Source organism: Clavelina lepadiformis, chromosome 8 (genome assembly GCF_947623445.1).
Source record: "Clavelina lepadiformis chromosome 8, kaClaLepa1.1, whole genome shotgun sequence".
NCBI lineage: Eukaryota > Metazoa > Chordata > Ascidiacea > Aplousobranchia > Clavelinidae > Clavelina > Clavelina lepadiformis.
The window spans coordinates 15,149,430-15,170,705 of NC_135247.1; the positions used below are offsets into that span (position 1 = coordinate 15,149,430).

The 21,276-nt window shown below is 35.3% G+C and overlaps 2 protein-coding genes across 2 annotated transcripts; both read right to left on the reverse strand.

The window, feature by feature from the left end:
* Positions 1-1,848: 1,848 nt before the first annotated feature.
* Positions 1,849-8,447, reverse strand: LOC143469098 (uncharacterized). Its single transcript, XM_076966659.1, has 14 exons — positions 7,988-8,447; positions 7,775-7,863; positions 6,694-6,831; positions 6,416-6,511; positions 6,078-6,237; positions 5,739-5,836; positions 5,514-5,624; positions 5,323-5,432; positions 4,997-5,112; positions 4,703-4,825; positions 4,507-4,578; positions 4,204-4,297; positions 3,412-3,615; positions 1,849-3,268 (listed from the first exon to the last, which is right to left on the reverse strand). The coding sequence occupies exons 1-14, from the start codon at positions 8,091-8,093 to the stop codon at positions 2,992-2,994; spliced, it is 1,794 nt and encodes a 597-aa protein (XP_076822774.1). The 5' UTR covers positions 8,094-8,447; the 3' UTR covers positions 1,849-2,991.
* A 5,086-nt stretch (positions 8,448-13,533) lies between these two features.
* LOC143468222 (cytochrome P450 2J6-like) lies at positions 13,534-17,532 on the reverse strand. Its single transcript, XM_076965278.1, has 9 exons — positions 16,949-17,532; positions 16,648-16,787; positions 16,437-16,539; positions 16,191-16,300; positions 15,929-16,050; positions 15,598-15,713; positions 15,246-15,390; positions 14,940-15,103; positions 13,534-14,712 (listed from the first exon to the last, which is right to left on the reverse strand). Exons 1-9 carry the CDS (start codon positions 17,252-17,254, stop codon positions 14,395-14,397), a joined length of 1,524 nt encoding a protein of 507 aa, XP_076821393.1. The 5' UTR covers positions 17,255-17,532; the 3' UTR covers positions 13,534-14,394.
* Positions 17,533-21,276: the final 3,744 nt, after the last annotated feature.

Consider the following 21,276-nt stretch of genomic DNA (forward strand, 5'->3'; position numbering starts at 1 on the left):
CCGTATTATTATTTCATAATTATGAAAGAAAAAAGAATTATTTCTATAAACTGCCTCGCCTACAACACTTGATGAACGGATTATTTTTTTCAAAGACTAAAGACTCGTTCAGTTGCCAAGGAAATGTCAATCCTTTGAAAGATTTTGTAATGCCCATTTTATTTAGTCTGTGAGTAATAATCTTATTCTTCATTAATATATTATCATACATAAAAATGTTTAATGTATAAGAATGACTTAAAAATAAAATATCTTATAATATAAAATATGAATATTCCACTAAAATGGAAATTTTCAAAGAACTTGAAATTAGTAATACAATTTAAAAAAACTTATAATCTGGCATGTCACAGGTTTATAGGAGATATAAAGTAACCAAAGTTAGAGATTTTTTAGAAAATAATTCAAATTTACGAGATTTGGTAATTGTTAGTAAAGACGAGAACGGTCGTTTTCATGTATTCGATTTAGATAGAAATTTTAATGATGAAATTATAGAAGATGAAGAAATTGTTTTAAATCCTAACATGCAAAAGTCGTATGCTTTCCATCATGGTGGAGAAGATGATGACAATTATGACGACTGGGGATACGATAGTGATGATTAAAATGAAAATATAAAACATGAGGACTAAGATTGTTACTCACAGACTCACGCATCGTTAATATCACTTGTCATATATATTTTTTTAAATTGTTTTTATGCTTACAGAAACTGCGCCAGAAGCTCCATATTGGCTATTGCATACTACTATATTACATATAATGTAGTCCCTTCTGGTTTTGGCAAATCAGAATCTTTGAAATCTTAAGCTGACCGTTTATGTAAAAGAAGATTATTGTGAAACTAAAAGTAAGCCAACTCAAACGGAATGCAGTACGGTGAGGGGGATTGGGTCACACATTTTTTACTGGGAAAATGTTCAAAGAAGCCCCTAAAATCTAACATTTAAGGAAAGACTTTGCATCGGACAAATGGCATTCTTTGACATCAACGATTCCGCGTCTAGAGCTCGCTTGAAATTGTAACTTTCCAAAAACGGCTTCAATGTGCAATTTTTCTCTGTTGAGTTCTGAAATGCTTTCAAATAAGTTAGAAGATAAAAGTTCGTTTCGTCAGTTGAAAATATGGTATGTTCTTTAGCAAATGCTTGGCAAAGCTGACAATATACAGCCCAAACCTTGTTTCTGACCTTCACGGTTAGGCTATACGCAATTTCAAAATTTGCTATTTTCATAAATAGACCTACCGCATTCATAAACCCGATTAGAATCAAAAGAAAAAGATATAAAGTATTATAAGATGGATGAATGGGATTGAACTTGCGAGATGCATTCTTTTGGTTAGAACCCTGGTATGAAATTTCTTCTCAAATTTTGTAGGCCTCCTGGCGCTACAGAGGAGGTTGACTGGATTGAGCTTACTAGCTGTGGTTTAAAGTCTTCTTCGATAGTCACTAACTTGTAGATTTAAATGTAAAAAATCATATCATCGCGCCGTACCAGTATTCTCTTATCGAAATGACTACAACATTACAGCATCATGTAATCTTTTAAGATTTTTCGTAGAAAAATGTAATTTTGCATTGACCATGACAACCAGTGTTCTAGAATCGAATTTGTTTAAGGGTTTGGTTCGGCGTTAAAGCAGTTGCATTACCAACACGTGTTATTGTATATACAGTATACAATACACTATTATTTCAATGTCGCTTTAACTTAATAAGCTCTACTCGTGATTATTACTACGTTGAAATTTTAATACAAAACAAACACTGCACTGCCGTTGGTGCAATATAGTGATAAAAAACAACATCTAGGATTCTAAGCAGTTAGTAGCACAAGCGATTTTGCCAGGTTTGGTTTAATAACAAGGTTTGCATTGCGAGTGCATGATAACTACAGATTACATGTACACGATAGAAAAGAAGAACCATCTGTCGCAGGGAGACGTGATTAATTGGCCAAGTGCTGTAACAACCCTGCAATGAAAACAAAAAAACACAAGAAGGATAAAACTAGGACGTGTTATAATTATAACATTTAGCTCAAAAAGAATAACAACTTTTTCTGTTGGGTAGTTTGCTATTGCTACATCACATATATGACAGGGGACGGTATAAGTAAGAATAAACATCAATAATCCAGAGGCAGCGATAATATCATCAAGATTAGTTGGCCTGGTTGGCCTTAGGTTAGTTAAGGATAGAAATATTTTTTAATCGATCTTGTAAGAAAACAAATCCCTTTACAGACATAAAATCGCAACAAACGTTTTCGATTACAGGTGTTTGCACTCTTACAGGTAACAATGTAATAAGATACTGTGAAAGTTAGTGTTTTGCAGAGGACCAGCCTTGTACGGTTCATGCATTTGTCCAATAAACAAGAAATACACGACAAAGAAAAATCAAAATTTTTTTATCAGCGATTAAAGTTTTTTGGTTGTATAATAAAGGGTTCAAAAATGCGTCTTCAAAAAAATTGCATATGGTAGGAATCCAAAAATTATTGCATGTCCTGACGGTAAACTTATAATTATTTTAGAGAAGAAACAGTTTAACCAAAGTACACAACATAAAACATACCTGTAACTACAACACAATATTCAAATGGACAAAATAACCAAACTGACAGTAAACGTAACAAGAGGTAAAACTGTACTAATGCGACTAAGGATAATACAAAACGCACTACACGATCAAAGTCGAAAATGTCAGCTAAATAATATTTATTTCTTATTCATTTCAGTAGCCTAGCCAGAGGGTAGGAAGGTAAATTCCATTGATTCTTGTCATTCAGTGGCCATATCAACACGACACAGGATATCCATTACGGAAATGTGTAGGACCTCACAACACTAAATGATTAATCTCATACTAATAAAGTGTGGCTACTCGATGTAATTTCTAATTGCCCACCCCCAGGCCATAGTAGATAAGAAAATTCTGTTGGCACAGAACTAAGCAGTGCTGGTAAACTATCCACTATTTAAGAAGCATGTGCGAGCATGGGGGAATCTGTTATGTTAGTCATTTGATCCGATAAATTTTCGCCACTGGGTATTCGATCACCGTGGATGACGTCATAATTAATTTGCGGCGTTACGTCGACGTCACAAAGAAGGGCATTGTTTTCGCTGACGTCACTGACATCATTAGAAATACCGTGCAATTTGACAACAACGGTCGGTGTCGTGTAGTTGAGAATACGAAGAGCCGATATACGGGTTACCTGGTAAAGCTTGGTAAAGTTGATGCCAAGTGATCTGTGGTGAAACATACAGCACATGCAGGTCAAAAAACATAAATAAAAGCTTCGGTGTACAACAGTTTGAGCGCAGGGCACTAACAAAATGTTGCTAAGCATCGTCAGAGGTTTGTTATCACTTTCTGCATGTGCGAAACTTACTTGAAGCATACTAGTTCGAGTAGAATCGTAACTCCCAGCACAAGAACTTTAACGTATGTTTCCAGCGTGTCGCATAGAAGGAACACAAGGACGGACGCACAAGGGGCGATGACAGCGATGACAATTGCAGGGATCATCAGAGTGGCGCGCTTCGACTGACAGAGCATAGCGCCAAATTCAAGCTTTCGTTGTTCTATGCTATACCTGAAACGGACAATAACTGTTAAGGGTAGTGTTTTGAGATCTCTAGCAACAAAGGTAGCACAGGAAACGGAAACTAACTTCCACATTTAATACGCCAAATTGAATAGACATTGAGAGTCAAGGCGTGAACACAAATGTTTTTTTTTCTGTCATAGAAGTATTAGGAACGGCCTTATTTATTCTCTTTCCTAACACTGGCATAATAATAACATTAGACACCTGTTGAATCTATTTATCACCTGTAGTGAAAAACTGACCACAACGAAACGGAATGTGTTTTGTAAACAATAACAGGCCCATCAATTTTCCAACCAACACCCAATATTATTTCTCCTATTCGAAATTTTTGGTACAAGCGAGTAAGCAGTGAGCACAAACTTATACTTAACATCAGTTAATCAATTCGAAACGTGTCCGGTTTGAAATAACCACTTAATATGGTGATTGTACTCGCGAATGTGAAGGCTTAAAGTTTGCTGTCATACTCAACCTACAATAAAGTACTGGTGTACTTCCACAGTCCACACCGTTATAAGTCAAATCGAAAACAAAGAAGGTTACGAGCACACGAAAGTAAATAATACTCACCTATGTTTGCACACTTTACAACAGGCTTCTTCCACGTTGGGATGCTGCACAAGCCAGGTACGTAAGCAGTTATGGTGGACCTGAGCCATACCACCTGAACAATTATGGTATCATTGAGACTATACTTTATTGTGCAATGAAGTAAAACATCTCATTATAAAAAGAAAACATAAACAATAAAACGTACATGAATGTGCAATAAACCAAAGCGCAGAGCACCGCCAAAGGCTTTGATGTGTTATGGCCCTTTACGAGACCAGTAACGTGGCAAACTAATAACTATTTGTGCATGTCATTGCTTACCTCTGCATAAACAGGGCGTTATTAACTCTCCTGAATCTCTCCTATCTGGGTCATAGCAAATCCAACATTCTCCTGAAGAAATTTAAAAGCAAGATATTGAATGCATACGTTGCCATGTTTAGAAATAAACATTGAAATTGTGAGTACATTTTAAAATCATGAAAAGCAACATTATGTGGATATTCTAATGTGTTACCCTGTTCTTTTGAAATGTCTTCTGAAAGAAGTAAATCTTTTGACGGTTGTGTAAATGTATTGTAGGTTTTAATTTTCCTACTTCTACATGATGAGGAGGTTTGCACAGACAACAGACGTTCACCTTAAAAACAATAAGTCAAGAAATCAATTAGCATTCTGTCAAACAAGATTTGCTGTGATCAATGTTTTCATCTGACAAAATTTTGACCATCACCAAAACCGGGTTGGGTTGTGGTCAAAAACTGTGATTTTATGATGAACGATTATATGTCTGTTTAAGCTATATTAATACCTGCATCACCAGTGAGCTTTAAAAGACATCTTGGATTAAGAAACCACAACTTCTCAGGACATGTCGAGTTCCATAAAACACAAGGAAACCACAAAACTGCACCAACCTCTGCAATCCTATGGTAATAAACACAATAGTGTTGCAAACTTACTTGCTTGTGATATAATGACTTCTTCGTGATAGACAATTTTATTTTTGCGTTCAGTCAGCACTGGTATTACATTAAACAGTTTGTACATTATCTACATTTTCATTAAATATAGCTGCTTTTTGAATATATGTTGTTTGAGAAGATTAACTATGAGATTTTAGTATCTAGTACAAACCTATAAATAACTTCGTGAGTACTTCTTGTGCTTGGGTTTACTTTGTATTTCCACAGATTTCCTGCTGCATCAAATATTACACAGAGTACAGTCAGGAGAGTCAGCAAAGCCTAAAATATATATAAAAAAACAACATGCAAACAAATGATGTGCTGGTTTAGAATAGTTGACCATGAGGGAACCAGACATACCTGAAACACGAGTGCAAGTCTTGACTTGAATACTTCCTTTTTATTCATGTTGTTTAAATCTGTACTGCTGGAATGCGCAACCTCATTGCTTATAGTAAATGCTCCACGAACCTTTAAGGAGTATATATTTAATATTTAACCTACTGAAACCATGTAATGCATATTATTAATAGATTTTTAACAATGGTTATAGTTACAACTTAAGCATAAAATCAATAAAGTTACCTTGAAAAATATTTCAACTCCAATTGCCAAAAAGATAACATAAACAACAAATAAAACGATTCCAAATGAGGCCTGGAAAGCACCATTCAACCATAATTCTAAAAATATATCCCTATTGTAATTATGATACAGGAACAGATGTATAAAACAGCAGACTATTACAACAACGTTGCAACTATGATGAAACGTGTTAAAGACCGAATGTGACAAACATTGCTCCAAATTTAGATGGTGTAAAAGTAAACGCATGACAGAGTTTCAACACCTCAAAACTTCCAAAGTGTACGACAAGCTTACAAAAGTTTAATGAGTTTGGCAGTTTGCTAACAATGCACTTACCTTCACTTCCAGGACTGTAAAAACCAACAGCAGTAAGTACAAAATGAGCAAGAAGCATTACATACAAGACAACATTAAACACTGAAAATGCAACAAAAGATTTGGATAGAAAACGCGCTTTGTGTGAAGCATCCACACTCACAGTTTCAAGGAAAAAAGCCTAAAACAGAGTGGAAGATCTTAAATAACTGGCACTTGGCCACTTAGATGTATCACTGTCATTGTAATGTTGTCATAAAATAGCTATACACAGCAATATAGTTATTCACTAATGAAACCAATAAAATCAATTTGCTATTTAGGTCAAAACAGGTTATTAATTTGGCTTTTACACATACCTCACTCCAATAACAAACTACTAACGAAAACCCAGTAATCAATATGGGATGATATGCACTTTCCATGGGTATTAACCATTGTTCTGGAATAACACCCTAAAACAGAGTAGCCCAAATGTCAATAAAAAAATATGTTTTTGCAATACCCAAGTCAAACGTCTAATATGTATAAAATTATATATAATATGCTCAGGATAGTTAGACATGATAGTTTTTATTGTAACAAATATATTTAATGATGACAATTTTTGGTTACAGCACTAAAGGACATGTCTCACCTGTAGTGAAAAGTATAAAATTCTCGTGATTGATGCAGCAATCACAACTCCCAGTAACAATTTTTGAGTAGTGACACGAAATGCTGAAAGTACAGTCGGGTGCTTCTGTCTACGATACTCAGAATGAATACATATTACCTTTAAGAACAAAGAACAGAATCAGCGACATATTCAAGACAACAAAACATTTACAGCAAGGTACTGTGAAATGACTTGTATGTACATCAAGAAAATATTGACTTTATCCACAGCTCAATATTTTGTAATTATTTATTGAAACTTTTACACAGGCGTGTTTGAATTGTTATTAAGTTTCACTTACTGTATATTCATATAAGTGCTAAATTATTCTTGACGGCTGACACAATTAACAAGCTCACAAGCAAAATTATAGATTTGTCTTAAACAGGTCCTTAGGGCAGTAGGTCTATGCAATTGTATTAAGTAAATAATTGAAAATTAATAAGAAGCCCTTCATTACACTGGTAACAGTATATATAAGAGAAACCACTTATGAACCATATCATAATATGTACGCAATTAGCCTTTAACACATAAATTAAATTGTTTGGCCACTGTCACACCAACAATGAAAACATTCATACAAAATTGTTTTAATAGCAGATACTAGTTCAAGCCCAATACGTGTACGTTACACATATAACATAGATTCATCATATTTCAAAAAGCTTTGTCACAAAATCAGTAGACTAGTATTGCTTCAAAGTTAAGACACAATTTACAGCAAACTTGTAGACATTTTTTTCAACTCCAAAAATTTTCGTACCATTACAAAATTTCTGGTGAAGAAAAGCACAGCTTTTCAACAAAATTACATCACTTTAGAGAACAGTCACATTGCATGTTGTTATTTAGAGCTATGAAATACCAGGCTCCAAGAAACAAAATGTTCAAGTATTAAAACAGAAATATTGCAGTTATTTCAATTTTGGCTGACCACTCAACAACATTTAAGAGAGTTCCTTATTCTCAGTCAAACATTATTAAAGTTTCTCTTGCAGAGTTTGTTACAAAAATGAAACGAATACTGGCATGAAGTATATTTCTAAAAACTACTTACCAACTGAATTATGCTGATAAGACCCAGCGCACAGAATATGCTACTGAATGCAGCTATATATCCTATATTGGTTTGTGTGCAATTTTCTCCTAAAGAAAAAGCGGAAAAGTTAATTGCATCTGAGTTATACAGTATACATATTTATGTTATACAGTATACATATTTATGTTCTTGAACAGAATATTAATGATTACATAGAAACATTTAGCATACCTGCGAACTGTACTTGACATATGCAAACACCATTTCTACAGTTTCCCCGATCTGAACAATTAAAACTATCATCACATGCCATATAGCTGAGGCTTGTAAATAGCATTTCCTGTACCTATGCCTAAACTGTTTGTAAGTCACTAAATCGTACACTGAAAAAGGGCAACACATTACAAAACCTGAAATGTAAATTTTTACTTTATCATATAAAACACAAAAACACCAAACAGCCAAAAGACACTGAACAACACTGAAAATCCAGCAGTTGCAAGTGACAAACAGATGAGGGAACAAAGGTGAGTGTTTAATCTTACATTAACAAACAATTCCTATTTGTTTAAATTACTCATAAAAACCAAATATTTACATATAGAAAGTGATTGCTAATCAACAGTCATGTGAACCTTTCCAAAAACCATATTTAAATATTTATCACTTATTTTACAATAGCTTACAATAGAATAAAAAGGTACCGTAATGTTTATCCTCAAACTGTGGAAAGTCATTGTACAAACCTTGAATCTGGCGATGATTACTCATCACTTAAGCCAGGGATGTCCAACCTGCGGCCCGCCTGAGATTTTTGTGCGGCCCGCTAGTCATTTTCACTCCAAAAGTATGTACTTTATGTACCCATTTTTCTTGAAATTTAATAGGTTCTGCGGCCCATTGAATTATTTCAAGTGACAATGCGGCCCACTATAATAAAAGGTTGGACATCCCTGACTTAAGCCATAGTTACTAAGCTAGTCTTTGTGTAGATTCTTATAGTTGAAAAAAATTTTGGTTGTTTTTTGGAATTACTGTTAATTTTAGAACAGTGCAAATTGTCGTTAGAATTATAAACTGCTTTAAGAACAATTTACATTGGTAAACTTTGCTTACTTGGTTTCATTGCAAACACAATAAGTAGCCTATATGAAAGGTTAAAGTCTTAACTCGTAGTAACTGTAACCTGACCAGAACACCTAACCACATCAGTGATTATAAATAATGCAATTTCCAAAGTCTTTTTAATTGATATTGCTTGATAGTGATAATGTAGTCGGTTGGTGCAAAAAATAAATAACTTACAACAGCAACTGCATAATGACTTACAAATTTATAAGCTCATTTCCTTTTACGGTGGTATGTGATAGGACTTGACGTTTTGACATACCAATACCATATATATAAAATGCACAGAGAAATGTATAATAACCTGTCGTTTAACCTGTTACATAATACGTAGTGCCAGCAGCGTATACGCACAGTACGTAACAATTTTCAGCTATGCTTTCTGAACGGTGTGTGTGCTGTGCTTATTTTTCACGAAAAACTATCGTGAAAAATATCGTCAACGTGTTGGTTTCAGATCAGAGTAATATTTATTGCTCTTGACTGGTTGGATATGGCACTCATATTTATCGTGTTTTTGTAAGATTTACGTTACTTTGTACCATTTGAATGATTTATTCTCGCTAACCTAAGCAAAAAATGGGTCTAGTACACAACTAAATGACGTCACAAATTGAGTAGTTTGGACGTAGTATACAAATGCATCCTTTGTTTGTGCACTTTACACTAGAAATCAATTACAATCTATGAAATCAACTGAGGTTTGTTAAAGGGAACCCTAAATGCGATGTTGACATATAGAGCACAATACAAGTGTATCATTACTGGCATAAAATAAAAATAATCTAGTGCGTACCATTGGAAAATATTCTGCGAGCGCCTCTGGTAGCCTATAGGCTAAGAAGCTACACAACCAGTTAAATTTGCCTCCTGAATAAATACACATGCAAGAATTTGGCCTTATCAGGTTGTCACACAAAACTTTACATAACCCATGTAACTTACGTGCTATAGACTCAATTACATAACCTATTTCCCTCACTGATCTGCTTTACTCTTGCAGTCCTACAGCAGGGTCGAGTTGTGTAATTATGGCGTCATACTTAATTTTTTATTACCTCAACGTCTTCCCATTCAGGCGTTGAAATTAAGTATTAGTAGCCTACTACACTGATAGATCAAAAAGTACAAGAAGAGATCTTTCACTTTCTGCAATCTTAACCAGAATAATTACTGGCTCACGTGCTTTCATTGGTATGCCTGTAAATTTACACAACTCAACACAGCAGGACAAGCGAAAGGTTGTCTATTTACATCAGGCTTTGCTTTCACGTGACCCCCAAGCGATAAACACAATTTTCTTTTTTACTCCGTCATGCACTTTATTCGAAAGTTGTCAACAACTTGACTTCCAAAAAAACATAGAAACAACGCGAAATTTTAACAATTATTGCAATAGAAAACAGAAAATCGACAAGGTGTACATTCTGATTCTTTTTCTATTAAGTTCTATTCAATTTCAAAAATTAAAACTTTTTTTTTCCGAAACACCTATTCTTATACAGGCCTAATCGAGATGCCAGACCAGAGTGTAAACAAGCTTTTGCTTATTACGTCACGAATTCACTCAAAAACACTAATAACATGGTGAGTTCTTTCCCGGTGATGGATTTCGTATGTTAAGGGGAGAAATTTCCAGTTTTTATTTGCGTGTAGTATCACACCTACAGTATTCTTTATGTTTAGTATTGTTCGATTTGAATTAAGGCTCCAATCAACGTCGATACAACACCCATCAGGATAAGACGTTGTGACAACTCAACCGGAATGAAACCAAACTTCGATGCCTTCAATACACGGTTATTTAAAAAGAAAACTTAAAAATTCTTGGAATTCCTAATTTTTATAAGGTAAGCTATACCTTATAGATACGTTTTTTATTAATTCTTGTTTTTTTTTTCATTAGATCTACCGTAAATTACTTATGCTGTTTTTTGACTTTTTTGTGCTGATATTTTCATAGCTTTTATGCTGTTATGTTATAGCAATGGAGTTGGTATATTGGTGTGTTGGAATTATCTAAAGCCAAAGGCTTTAACTGTCTTTTTAAAAACTGTTTTTGTCTATGAACTTTCGACTCTTTTGTTTATGTTGTAGCTCCTTTGTTTCTTCTTGCCAGCCACCCCATTACAACATTTATAAAAGTCCAATTCTTGCATTCTCAAAATTGTAGTAGTATTAATTACTCATTAGAAGAATTTTATTCCGACTTATTTGCAGATGTTTTCCAAATCAACAACAAATCACGAAGCTCTCCCAAGACCAAAAATGTATTTCTTATCATCATGTTCAGTCGATTAAACGAACATACTTTATATGTGTCATGTCATAACCAATTACACATCCTCACGAATGCAACATGTCATATAAAGATATTGTTTTTGACCAATAAACTTTTGACAGGAAGATTGTGTCAGCAGAGAAAGGTAAACAACCAAACGTGGTTAGCGTTACTATTGTTGGTATAATTGCTATTTAAACCACAACCACTTGAAAAGTAAGCTACGTTACCAAACCGACACGCATCATAGTTAAATTAGTCAATCATTTTATAACTACGTAATACATAACGTCCATATTTTAAATGATACGTATTTCCTAGCCAGAGAATACACAATCGCTTAATAAGTACACCATAATTGTCTAAATTATTACAATTCACTATTAAAAATGCGATAATGTTGTAGCCCATGAAGGAAACGTTTAATAAATTCTAAAATATTTAGGCAGACATAGGTAAAGTGTATGCTACGGTGTACTTAAGTGCATAACAGAAATATCTTGACACAAAGAAACGAATGCTTCACTACTGTATAGTACTTAGGTTCTATAAGTTAGAATGCTTCATAATATAGTCACTTACTGTATATTACCCTGTATGTAATGTCACCTGACATTTGTATACTCAAAATAAACACTAACTGCAAGTAATCATCTACCAGCGGAGGCTTTTTCCATACAATAGGCTTAATCATTCCATCATTAGGCTACCACCATATGCTTGTAACAAACCCAACGTTTAAACATAAAATAGACCTAGCTAAATTCTATTCAATCACAGCATTATGAGACCTTTTTTACTGTAAGCAACTTGTACCAAAAAAATTCAAAAATTCCATAAATCTAGGCCTAAGCTATCATGACGTTGGGGTCACCAGTGCAGCGTTCTCTGTTTGGTAGAGTACGTGTCTGCGTCAATAAACTCTTCTTGACCTGACTTCCCTGAAGGCTATGTGTCCATCTTTGCCAGCACAAATGGAACAAAACAGAAAATTCGCCGGTAAAATAAAAACTCAAACTAAAACGTTCATTTGAATTAATGAACCATAAGGTACCTGTACCAAATAAGGCCCACCTAACACTTTTTTGAAAATAACTCAAGAAACACAAATGAGAATAGACTGAAAAATCGTATTCTATTAGTGAGGGTATATGACTACAACATATTAAAACCACAATACCTGACAAGCCCCCAAAAAATTTTTATAAAGAATTTAAAAATTCCAAAAAATGGGCCTTATTAGGAACATAGGATCCTAATAAGGCCCACCAATTTTGTGAGTATTTTGATTCAAAACATAGCTGAAAAATCGTATTAAGCAAATAAAACAAGACAGCAACCATCAATTTGTGTAAGACAACGACCAACAAACGTGGGTTGAAAACTTAAGGGAATGTGACCCATCAGCATAGGTGCAGCAGGCGGGGGGTCACCGGCCCCCCTAACCGTCATTAAATAGGCAATTTTTGGGCAGTTCAAAATTATTTGAGCAATTTTTGGTACTTTTTCTGGCATATTTTGTAGCAAAGACCTTTTTTCTTTTTGGGGGGGGATCAACCACTCTTTGTTTTTTTTAGCCAATTAGCCAAGCATCCTGCATGGGCCTTATTAGGCGCATGTGGCATCCACGAAAAAAATGTCACATTTTTATTATCAGAAAAATTTTAGCAAAAAAAAGTGCATTATCCTTTTCAATACTAAAGTTGGTTGTTACATGAAAACTTCAGCCGGCTGACAACAGTTCATTTAACCGGCCAAATTCTCACTTACTTTTTTTCTAAATTAACAAAACCACCTTAACTGCAAATATCAAATTTTTGTTGTGCTCTAGCGAATCGGTTGATCACGTGACAAGGATGAAATCTGGTAAATCATCATGAATTTATATTAGTTTTTATATAGGGATAAAATTTTTCATTTATTTGCACGGGTTTGCGAAATATGAGCAATGGGCCTTATTAGGGACCGGGCCTTATTAGGCACAGGTACCTTATAAGACATTTTGTAACGTTGTGTTGTGCGGTACACAACCATTTATATAGCACGCCAATATCAATTAAATGCGAGGAATTGGCGAGAAATCCGGAGTTTTAAATGGAGAGTGTCATGTGGCATGACATGACTGACGCTAAACGCCACACTTAGACCAGTCATAATTGGCTTTATAAAGCTTTTAACACCTACACTATAAGCAGAAAAACTTTTCAATTTTTTTAATAAAAGCCGTAGCAAAATTTTTAGTATTTAAGCTACTATATTTACTGCTTACAGTGCCCAAAATCTCAAAATTACAATTATCTAAAAAAATATCAGAAGAATCAAAAAAGTTTAACCAATTTTTGTCCTGTTCTTATTGCGCATAGTGACATTCTTTTGATGTATATTAGGTTTATTTGCGCTTTCCAAATACAACGATACGATAACAGAATATAAGATTAACAAAGTAGAACGGAAAATATTTTTTCAAAAGCGGCAATGAAATAAACTATACGCTCCAAAAAAAGTGTGCTATAAGTTATGGAGTCCGGGCAACTTCCATACACGTTTTCTTAATGTTTTCGGCCAAAATGTGTATGTAGGCATCTGTAGTTGGGATATTTATGGTTTTACTTTCATTGCATAGTAATAATATACAGCACACACATTCAGGACATAATAATACACAGGACACGCATTTTATCACATTACCTTCTGATTTCGTTGATTGACGTCCCACCTTATCAGTGTTGTGGTTGGAGCTCAGGTTCATTACTGTGTTGCTTTACCTGCTGTACAATCTTATCTCTGTAGTGGACACGTATTTTTGTTAGTCACACTTTGTTGTTTATATAGACCGTACTTTGTGGATTCAGTAAGATTACACTCTGAGGGAATACCAGTGCAAGGTTCGGAGCATGTCAATATTCAATAAAATATAAACTTCTCATGACACACTAAAAACCTGAAAGGGCTAAAATTGAAAACAATGTTTCCCAACTAGAGCCATTCGCTATTTTTCAGGTTTTTAGCGAGATTCTAATATACGCTTAATTTGATTTTCAAAAAAACTTTAAAAACCTTAATATATTGGAGGGTAACCATATATATAGCGTAAACTGTATAATTTGGTTAACGTTTTCTGTATAGTCGTACATAAATCATTTTGTCTCCGCAAAGATATTTTCGGTAATGCGTTTGGTTCTATACAAAATTAATAGGAAAATACAAATGAACAAACAAAAATATATTTTTAAAGTTCTTTGGCAGATACTCGGTATGGATTTGGCACACACGCCAAGCCACCTGTGCCGCCGTCGATGTCAGGTAGCTCTTTTGCATCGGGATCAGGTAAAATGTCAAATTTTTGGAGCAAAGAAATCAAAAAGATGAATATTTCTGTCCGAGCTAATTGTTCTCCCAGGCAGTGACGAGGACCAACGGAAAATGGTATCACGTGATTTGACGATACAAACTGCCCATCGTTGTCCAGAAAACGTTCTGGTTTGAATTTATCGGGCTCATTCCAGTAATCAGGGTCGTTGTGTACCGCCCAGAGGTTGGGCAAAATCTGCAAATATACAGGTCAGTTCTAGTCGCCAAAGTTAATGTTTATACTTAGGAAAACATTTCCCTGGTTTAGCAAAAACATTTTTTGTTTAGAAAAATCATACATTTGTATCGTATTGTTAAGTTTATTGATTTTATACGATAATTTTATATTATTATACCGATAACTGTTTAGAGCTAGAGTAAACAATTTTCTGTGGTTAAACAGAAGTGAGAAAGTTTGCTTACCGTTGTGCCTTTCGGAATAAAGTAGCCGTTAAGCTCACTACTTTCAGTTGTTTTATGAGGAACACTTAAAGGCGCTAAAGTTCGGTACCTCATCAGTTCTTGAATAAATGCGTTAGTGTAAGGCATGTTTGGTTTGTGATACATGCACACGTTTCCATATGCATCTATATTTAAAAAAATATGCGATATAACACAAGTTTGAACACGGTATTAGCCGATCATCTTTATAAGTTAATTCTTTTTATTGTGTATTGGCCAATGTATAAACTTAATTTGATTTTAGATAGAACGAAGATAAGAACGAACCTATAACTCTGTTTATTTCTTTTCTAAGATTCCTCTGCGTTTCAGGATAATGCAAAAGACAGATAAGGGCCCAGTTCAAAGTGCTCGATGTTGTTTCAGTGCCAGCAATAAAAAGTTCGCTTATGTAATGAAGGAGTTGTTCATCCTTTAAAGCGCAAATAATGAAGTTAGATTCACAAACTGTTGATCTCTAACCCAGTTAACCAAGTGTTTGCAGTAGTAAAGAGGCAATGATGTATTGGTAAAACATGATATATGTCAATAACGTTCAGCACGTATGTTTCGTACTGTATTATACAACGCCTGCTACAAAGAAGATGAGCAAAAAACTTAATAACAAACAGCAACATACGCTAAAATCTTCGCTACCCCCGGCTTGTTGTTCCTTCAGAAACGCATCCATGAAATCTCTTAAATTGCCTTGATCGTAACTATCTCTATGCTCTTGAACAATGTCTTTTACAAATTCTATACAGGTCAAACGATGTAATAAAACTTAAGTAGTTGTAATTTTTGTAATTTGTAATTATAACTGTGCTACGATAACTCATTTTTATACAGCTTCAGACAACAGTTTGTGGCTGTACTGTGCTGATACAATTATTGTAAATTTTGCAACCAGCGGTAAATTTATCTTAGATAAATGATTAGATGTTTGTTTCTGATGTTAAAGCTTCACTTACTTGCAGTTATTGCACTGTTTTTTAAAAATTTATACTGGGCAAAAGAAAAAGGAGGAATTTTCTTGAAGTAAGGAGAAAACGCAACCATTCGCGCGGCAGCAGCAGACAGAGGATCATCAAATCTGAAAGATAAAAGCAAATGGACATAATTTTACAATTTACCGCAACTCCCTTAAATGGTATTTAATGGTACTTTCTTTATCATTAAAACTAATATTAAAAATATTAAAATATATTAAAATTAACTCTGTTAAACACTTACACATGCACAAAACGATTTAAAATGACTTCGAACTCCTTGTCGTCATATTCGTATCTTTTTCCAAAAATGACGCTGCATATGTTGTTTGAAATTGCTTTGTGAAGAAGTGTCTATAAAAGAGAAACGTCCAAATGCAACGTTAAGGGGGTCAACATCGGACGAAAGTTGTTATACGACAATTAAATTACTTTCTACGTATTGTACAAATGCATTATAATACAGAGAAAGCGTGAGCTTGTAACTTACCGAAATATCAAAACCTTTTCCGTTTTCTGATCTTACTGCTTCATTGAAATACGAAGCTTCGGTGGCCACATACTCCTCCATGCTTTTCTTGCCAACCCCAAGCCTAGAAGATATTTTGACATATTAAGTTATTGCGATATGCGTGGTGTTCAATAAAACTGTTAAAGGAACAAGGTATTTTAATAAAACGGCTGTGTTGCTTTTCTCTTACCCTCGAAGGGTCAACAATCCAAATTTTCTTTGAGACTTCCAGAAATTCCCTTCTACAAACACAATCCCACCCTTAACCACGTCCTCGATAAAGGCATTGCGGGGTCGTCCAGAGAATGTAGTATGCTGCTTGACTAATGCCTAAACGCACGGACAATTTTTTGTTACTTTAAATGTTTTGTAGTAATATTGCATGGTTCACCGGTGTTGAAAACTTTCATTTTCAATTTAAAACCGTTGGTTCATTTACTAGCACCGAATTGTACTAAAATCCAAGCAATATCCCAAATTTTAGAAATTACCTTGTTGATCGAATCCAAATTATTTAGTACAATGACGTCATCTCTTCCGAGTCGAAGGGCCATAACCGGACCGTAAATATGCTTGCTCCACTTAGCGGCCGCTCTTTCCACATATTTTCCTGTGAAAGGAATCGTACCCAGCAAGGGGATTCCTCTTGGACCAGGTGGAAAATTCTTTGGTCGCTGGTACCAATATAAGAAAAGCAAACCGACAACAGCGGCCACGAAGGGCACAACGTTTACTGAACTATATAGGTCATTTAAGAAACTCATTGCTAACATGGCTATGTCTATATACAAACACATATAGGTTATGTGCCACGTAGTGTACTTATATTTAGTTGCAGTGCAATCTTTGTACCGAAAATATTGATTATTTAATAGAAGTAAGGTACAAGATAAGATAAAATAACGGCGTTCGAATGAAAGCAATTACATAAGCTGCACTACGATTTAATAAACTAGATTTATCTCAAATATCGTTGGAAACATAACATTGACGTCGTTACTGTTCATTATATGTTCTTTTCCTAGATATTGAAACAAGATCTGCCCATATCATATATCTGTAGAAATTCGATTCTCTTTTTCCACAAAGGTTCTCTATTGAAGTCTTGACAAATGCAAAATACGATCGCGACTCTTGCGTTATTTATACCAATTTACAATGGACTTAGGACTTTTTAACGCGTTTGCGTGTTATTTTAGTTTTAAGCGCTCCGTCCCACTCTTAGAATTACACGTTGAAGAAATGACGTTTTTGTACCGGTCAAACTTTCCAACGCATCTCTTTCACATAAACATGGTCTTTAAATAGTTCCATCTCAGTATAACAAGCACGTATTTGGGTTAAAGTTAAGCCCATGCAGTCTGAACCAGTCACGCGGCGACTAATTATGTTTTACTCTAAGCGTGCGACCACATAACAGTAAGAGATTTGACGTCACTAGCTGCCCTTTCACCTACATTTTGGTCAAATGCCCTTTCACCGACATAAGTATATGCAAAGTAAACTTATTTTATGCTATGAAAAAAGGATTTTTCAAAAATGACTAAACAGCTTCTTCAAGCCAAAAATACTCATTACGTCATTGTCTGCTTTATCCAACAATCCTTGAAACTACAGCAATCCGTAACGATAACTAGAAACCTGTTACACATAACACGTGTCCATGCGGTTTAGCTTAACAACAATTCTTGCTATATACAATTCCTCCCTTGAGAAACTAAGCTAAATTAAATAGTATTATCATTGTTATAACTTAATAGAGAAATTAGGTTTATGTTACGAGATTTTAACCAAACCATTTATTTTGCTTTGAATTGTGTAGTGGTTACGAAGATTCCCGATTGAACTGTGTAATGCCACGGTAAGCGAGCTAAAAGCGTATTTTTAGGGTGATGATATCCATAACCAAATTTAATACATTCATGTCCTTCAACAAAGCGCTTATCTTGCAAACTACCAACGTTAGCTAAAACAGTGTCAAGACCAAGAAAATTAGCAACAGCGGTTTTGTACACAACACACAGTAGGTTATCTTCATGATCAATTCTGCACTTCTCTTATCTAGACAGGGATCTCAGAAAGTTCACTTACTGCAATTTATCTGTTGTTGAACTATACAATAGGCTACAGATTAGGAAAACACAAATAACTTGATTGGGAGTTAGCCTAAATCAGAAAACAGCTTAATTGGAAATGGCCTTATGCTAGGTAATGATTAGCCCTGACCCTATTAACTTTTCGCTTCTAAGGTTAATATTTGATTAGGAAAGCAGTTTTGCCGGCATGTCAGCGTCGAAACATAAAGCCTAAATTACAAATCAAAATTTAATAATTGCTTGAGCATGGATTATAGTATAAAAGACTTAAGTTATTAACTTGGGTGGCCTTATTAACCAAGACCAATCATCTTTTTAGTAAAATTATCTTATTACCTCCGTGCGTATTTTAACAAATTTGAGCCATTTTTTTCTGTTGGTTACTTATTCGAGAGCATGTTCTTTTATTGCGTTAAGACGATGAAAGAAAAACTTTTTTGCTCCGTCCAATTTGTCGTCGTAGTTTGGGCCAGGTGTTCTGCCGCCTCTTGAACTATATGCTGGGCCAGGAATTAAACAGCTATTGGGTCATGCTGTCATCCAGTAGGTAGAGATCTTAGATTGCGCTCCACGAGTTGCTAAGTAAATCGAATAGTAAGATGTGACAAGGTCTGCGGTTTGGTCCTCCGCGCCAAACTTGCAAGCCGCAGAGTTTGCAACTCTTCATTAACGGATAGCTGATCGGTATTAACCGATGCCGCTACACAGGTGGTTGTGCCGTACCCATCCCATTCTAGGCAGCAAAAATGTAATGGGGTAGCAAACGGCGCCAGGAATGAAATAGTAAAGTGTAGGGGTGCTTTTCTTCTTCTCCGAGTCCCAAATACTGGTATAGTCTTGCCGGTGTACTATAAGGATGCCTAACTTCTCAGCGTGATCAAAGAGTAACAGTGCGGTCGACTTTAGCTTTCGGGTTTGATAATTAATTAATCAGCACGTTGGATGGCCGCGCGAATGGTATCAGAAGCAAAGATCTGGTCACAATACACAAAACACCGTTTACGACAATGTCGATGCAGTGGATGTAAATATTGCGACACTAGCTTACTCATCAATGAAGTTTACAAGGGCCTACGTTACGGTAAGTGTAGTAGTAGCCCTACAGTCTGATCTTCTCAGTCGTCTTATCAAAGCGGTGCGAGATGCAAGCTTCTTGTGTAATGATTTAAAATGTCGACGGTACGTGAGAGACCTACAATGTTTAACCAAAGATAATTCAGGAAAGGACAGATGTAGGCCTACCGCGTAGATAGCCTACGACCAGTTAAGGAAAACATTTTAATTCGAGACTTGCTTTCTTGTCGTTATGATGGAAAACTACCAACGCCGTTTTTATTTTACTGAGCTTCAATCTCCGTTTCTGGAGGTAAGCCGATATAGTAAACTTAATCATGTCCAGGCGAAGAGTATATCGTGTTTGGCAGGTTATGGGTGTAGATGAGAGGATGAGCCAGGGCCAGGTCGAATCCTTCTGAGACGCCGTTCCTGAGTCGTCGCAGCCTGCTTGACTGACGCCTGGCTGTGACCGGTGGTTAGGCCTATGGCTTAAATTAAAGCTCCAGATATGACCTGGTCCCAAAACTGTAGCTAGTCTTTTTGAATTTACACCTCTGAGATGTTTGAAGCTGATGTCATGAGTTTGACGTAGTAATTAGTGAGGGTCGAAACTGGATTTGCGAGAACTTTTCAAAAACACATTTGCTTGGTAGTTGGTTGTCAAGGTCTTGCTTGCGAATGCTACTTGGGATTTGTTCCTGTTCGCCAGTGTCCGGAGATGAAAGTGGCGGCTGCAAACTTTGAAAAGAAAGCCCAAGTTTTTATTGGCTTCGAGATAATCAGGCAGACCAAAGAGCAAACTCTGTCGCTGTTGGTATAACTGTTATCCAAGGGAAAATTATGGTAAAAATAAGGCTGCCACTATTTCACGGAAAAGATCGTGCGTTCCAAGCTACTTTTCACAGTTTCTTTTTAACTAACTTAAATTTTATAAGTTAGTAATATAAATCTACGTTTTAATATAATATAATATCTAATATAGTTAGTAGTTTAGTTTATAATTAGTTTTAATCAAATATAATAAGCAGTTATGTCCAGGGAGTAAATACAAGGACGCCACAGATTTGAAATGCACTTTTGTTTCAAAGATACGTTTCTTCAGTGGCTTTCTTGAATGTAGGCTATCTGCGCCAAAGTCAGCATAGGCATACACAAAGTGGGTACTGTTCCTTCACGTAAATCTTTACTGGAATCCTCTGCAAAAAAAAATCTTATTTGTACGTACATGAGCAATTGTAATTTTGATACTTGTAATGGTACATATATTAATCTGAAACCGCAGTGAAGGTTTGCGCTAATAGCTCGTTGCAGATGCAGTGTTATGCTGTGCTAACTAGCTAGTAAATTTAAAGAAGTTCTACATCAAACCATTGGTTTTGAAAACACAGCCTACTTCACCATATTCGCATCTCATGGAAAACAAACACTGCATCCAACGCTAGACATGACATTACATTAAATCTGTTCTTCAATACACTAGCTACACTGCATATAAGTGTATGTAAAACATATTTTACTTAAAGAAATGTCAGATCCTTCAAAATGCACTTCACACAATTTCACAGCATCTCGAGCAAATAGGTTTTTTAAGTGCTGGTCGCTTTTGCAAGCCAGCACAATACACTCCGACCTTTCTGCCCAGATTTCCTTCTCCTTTTTTACAAATT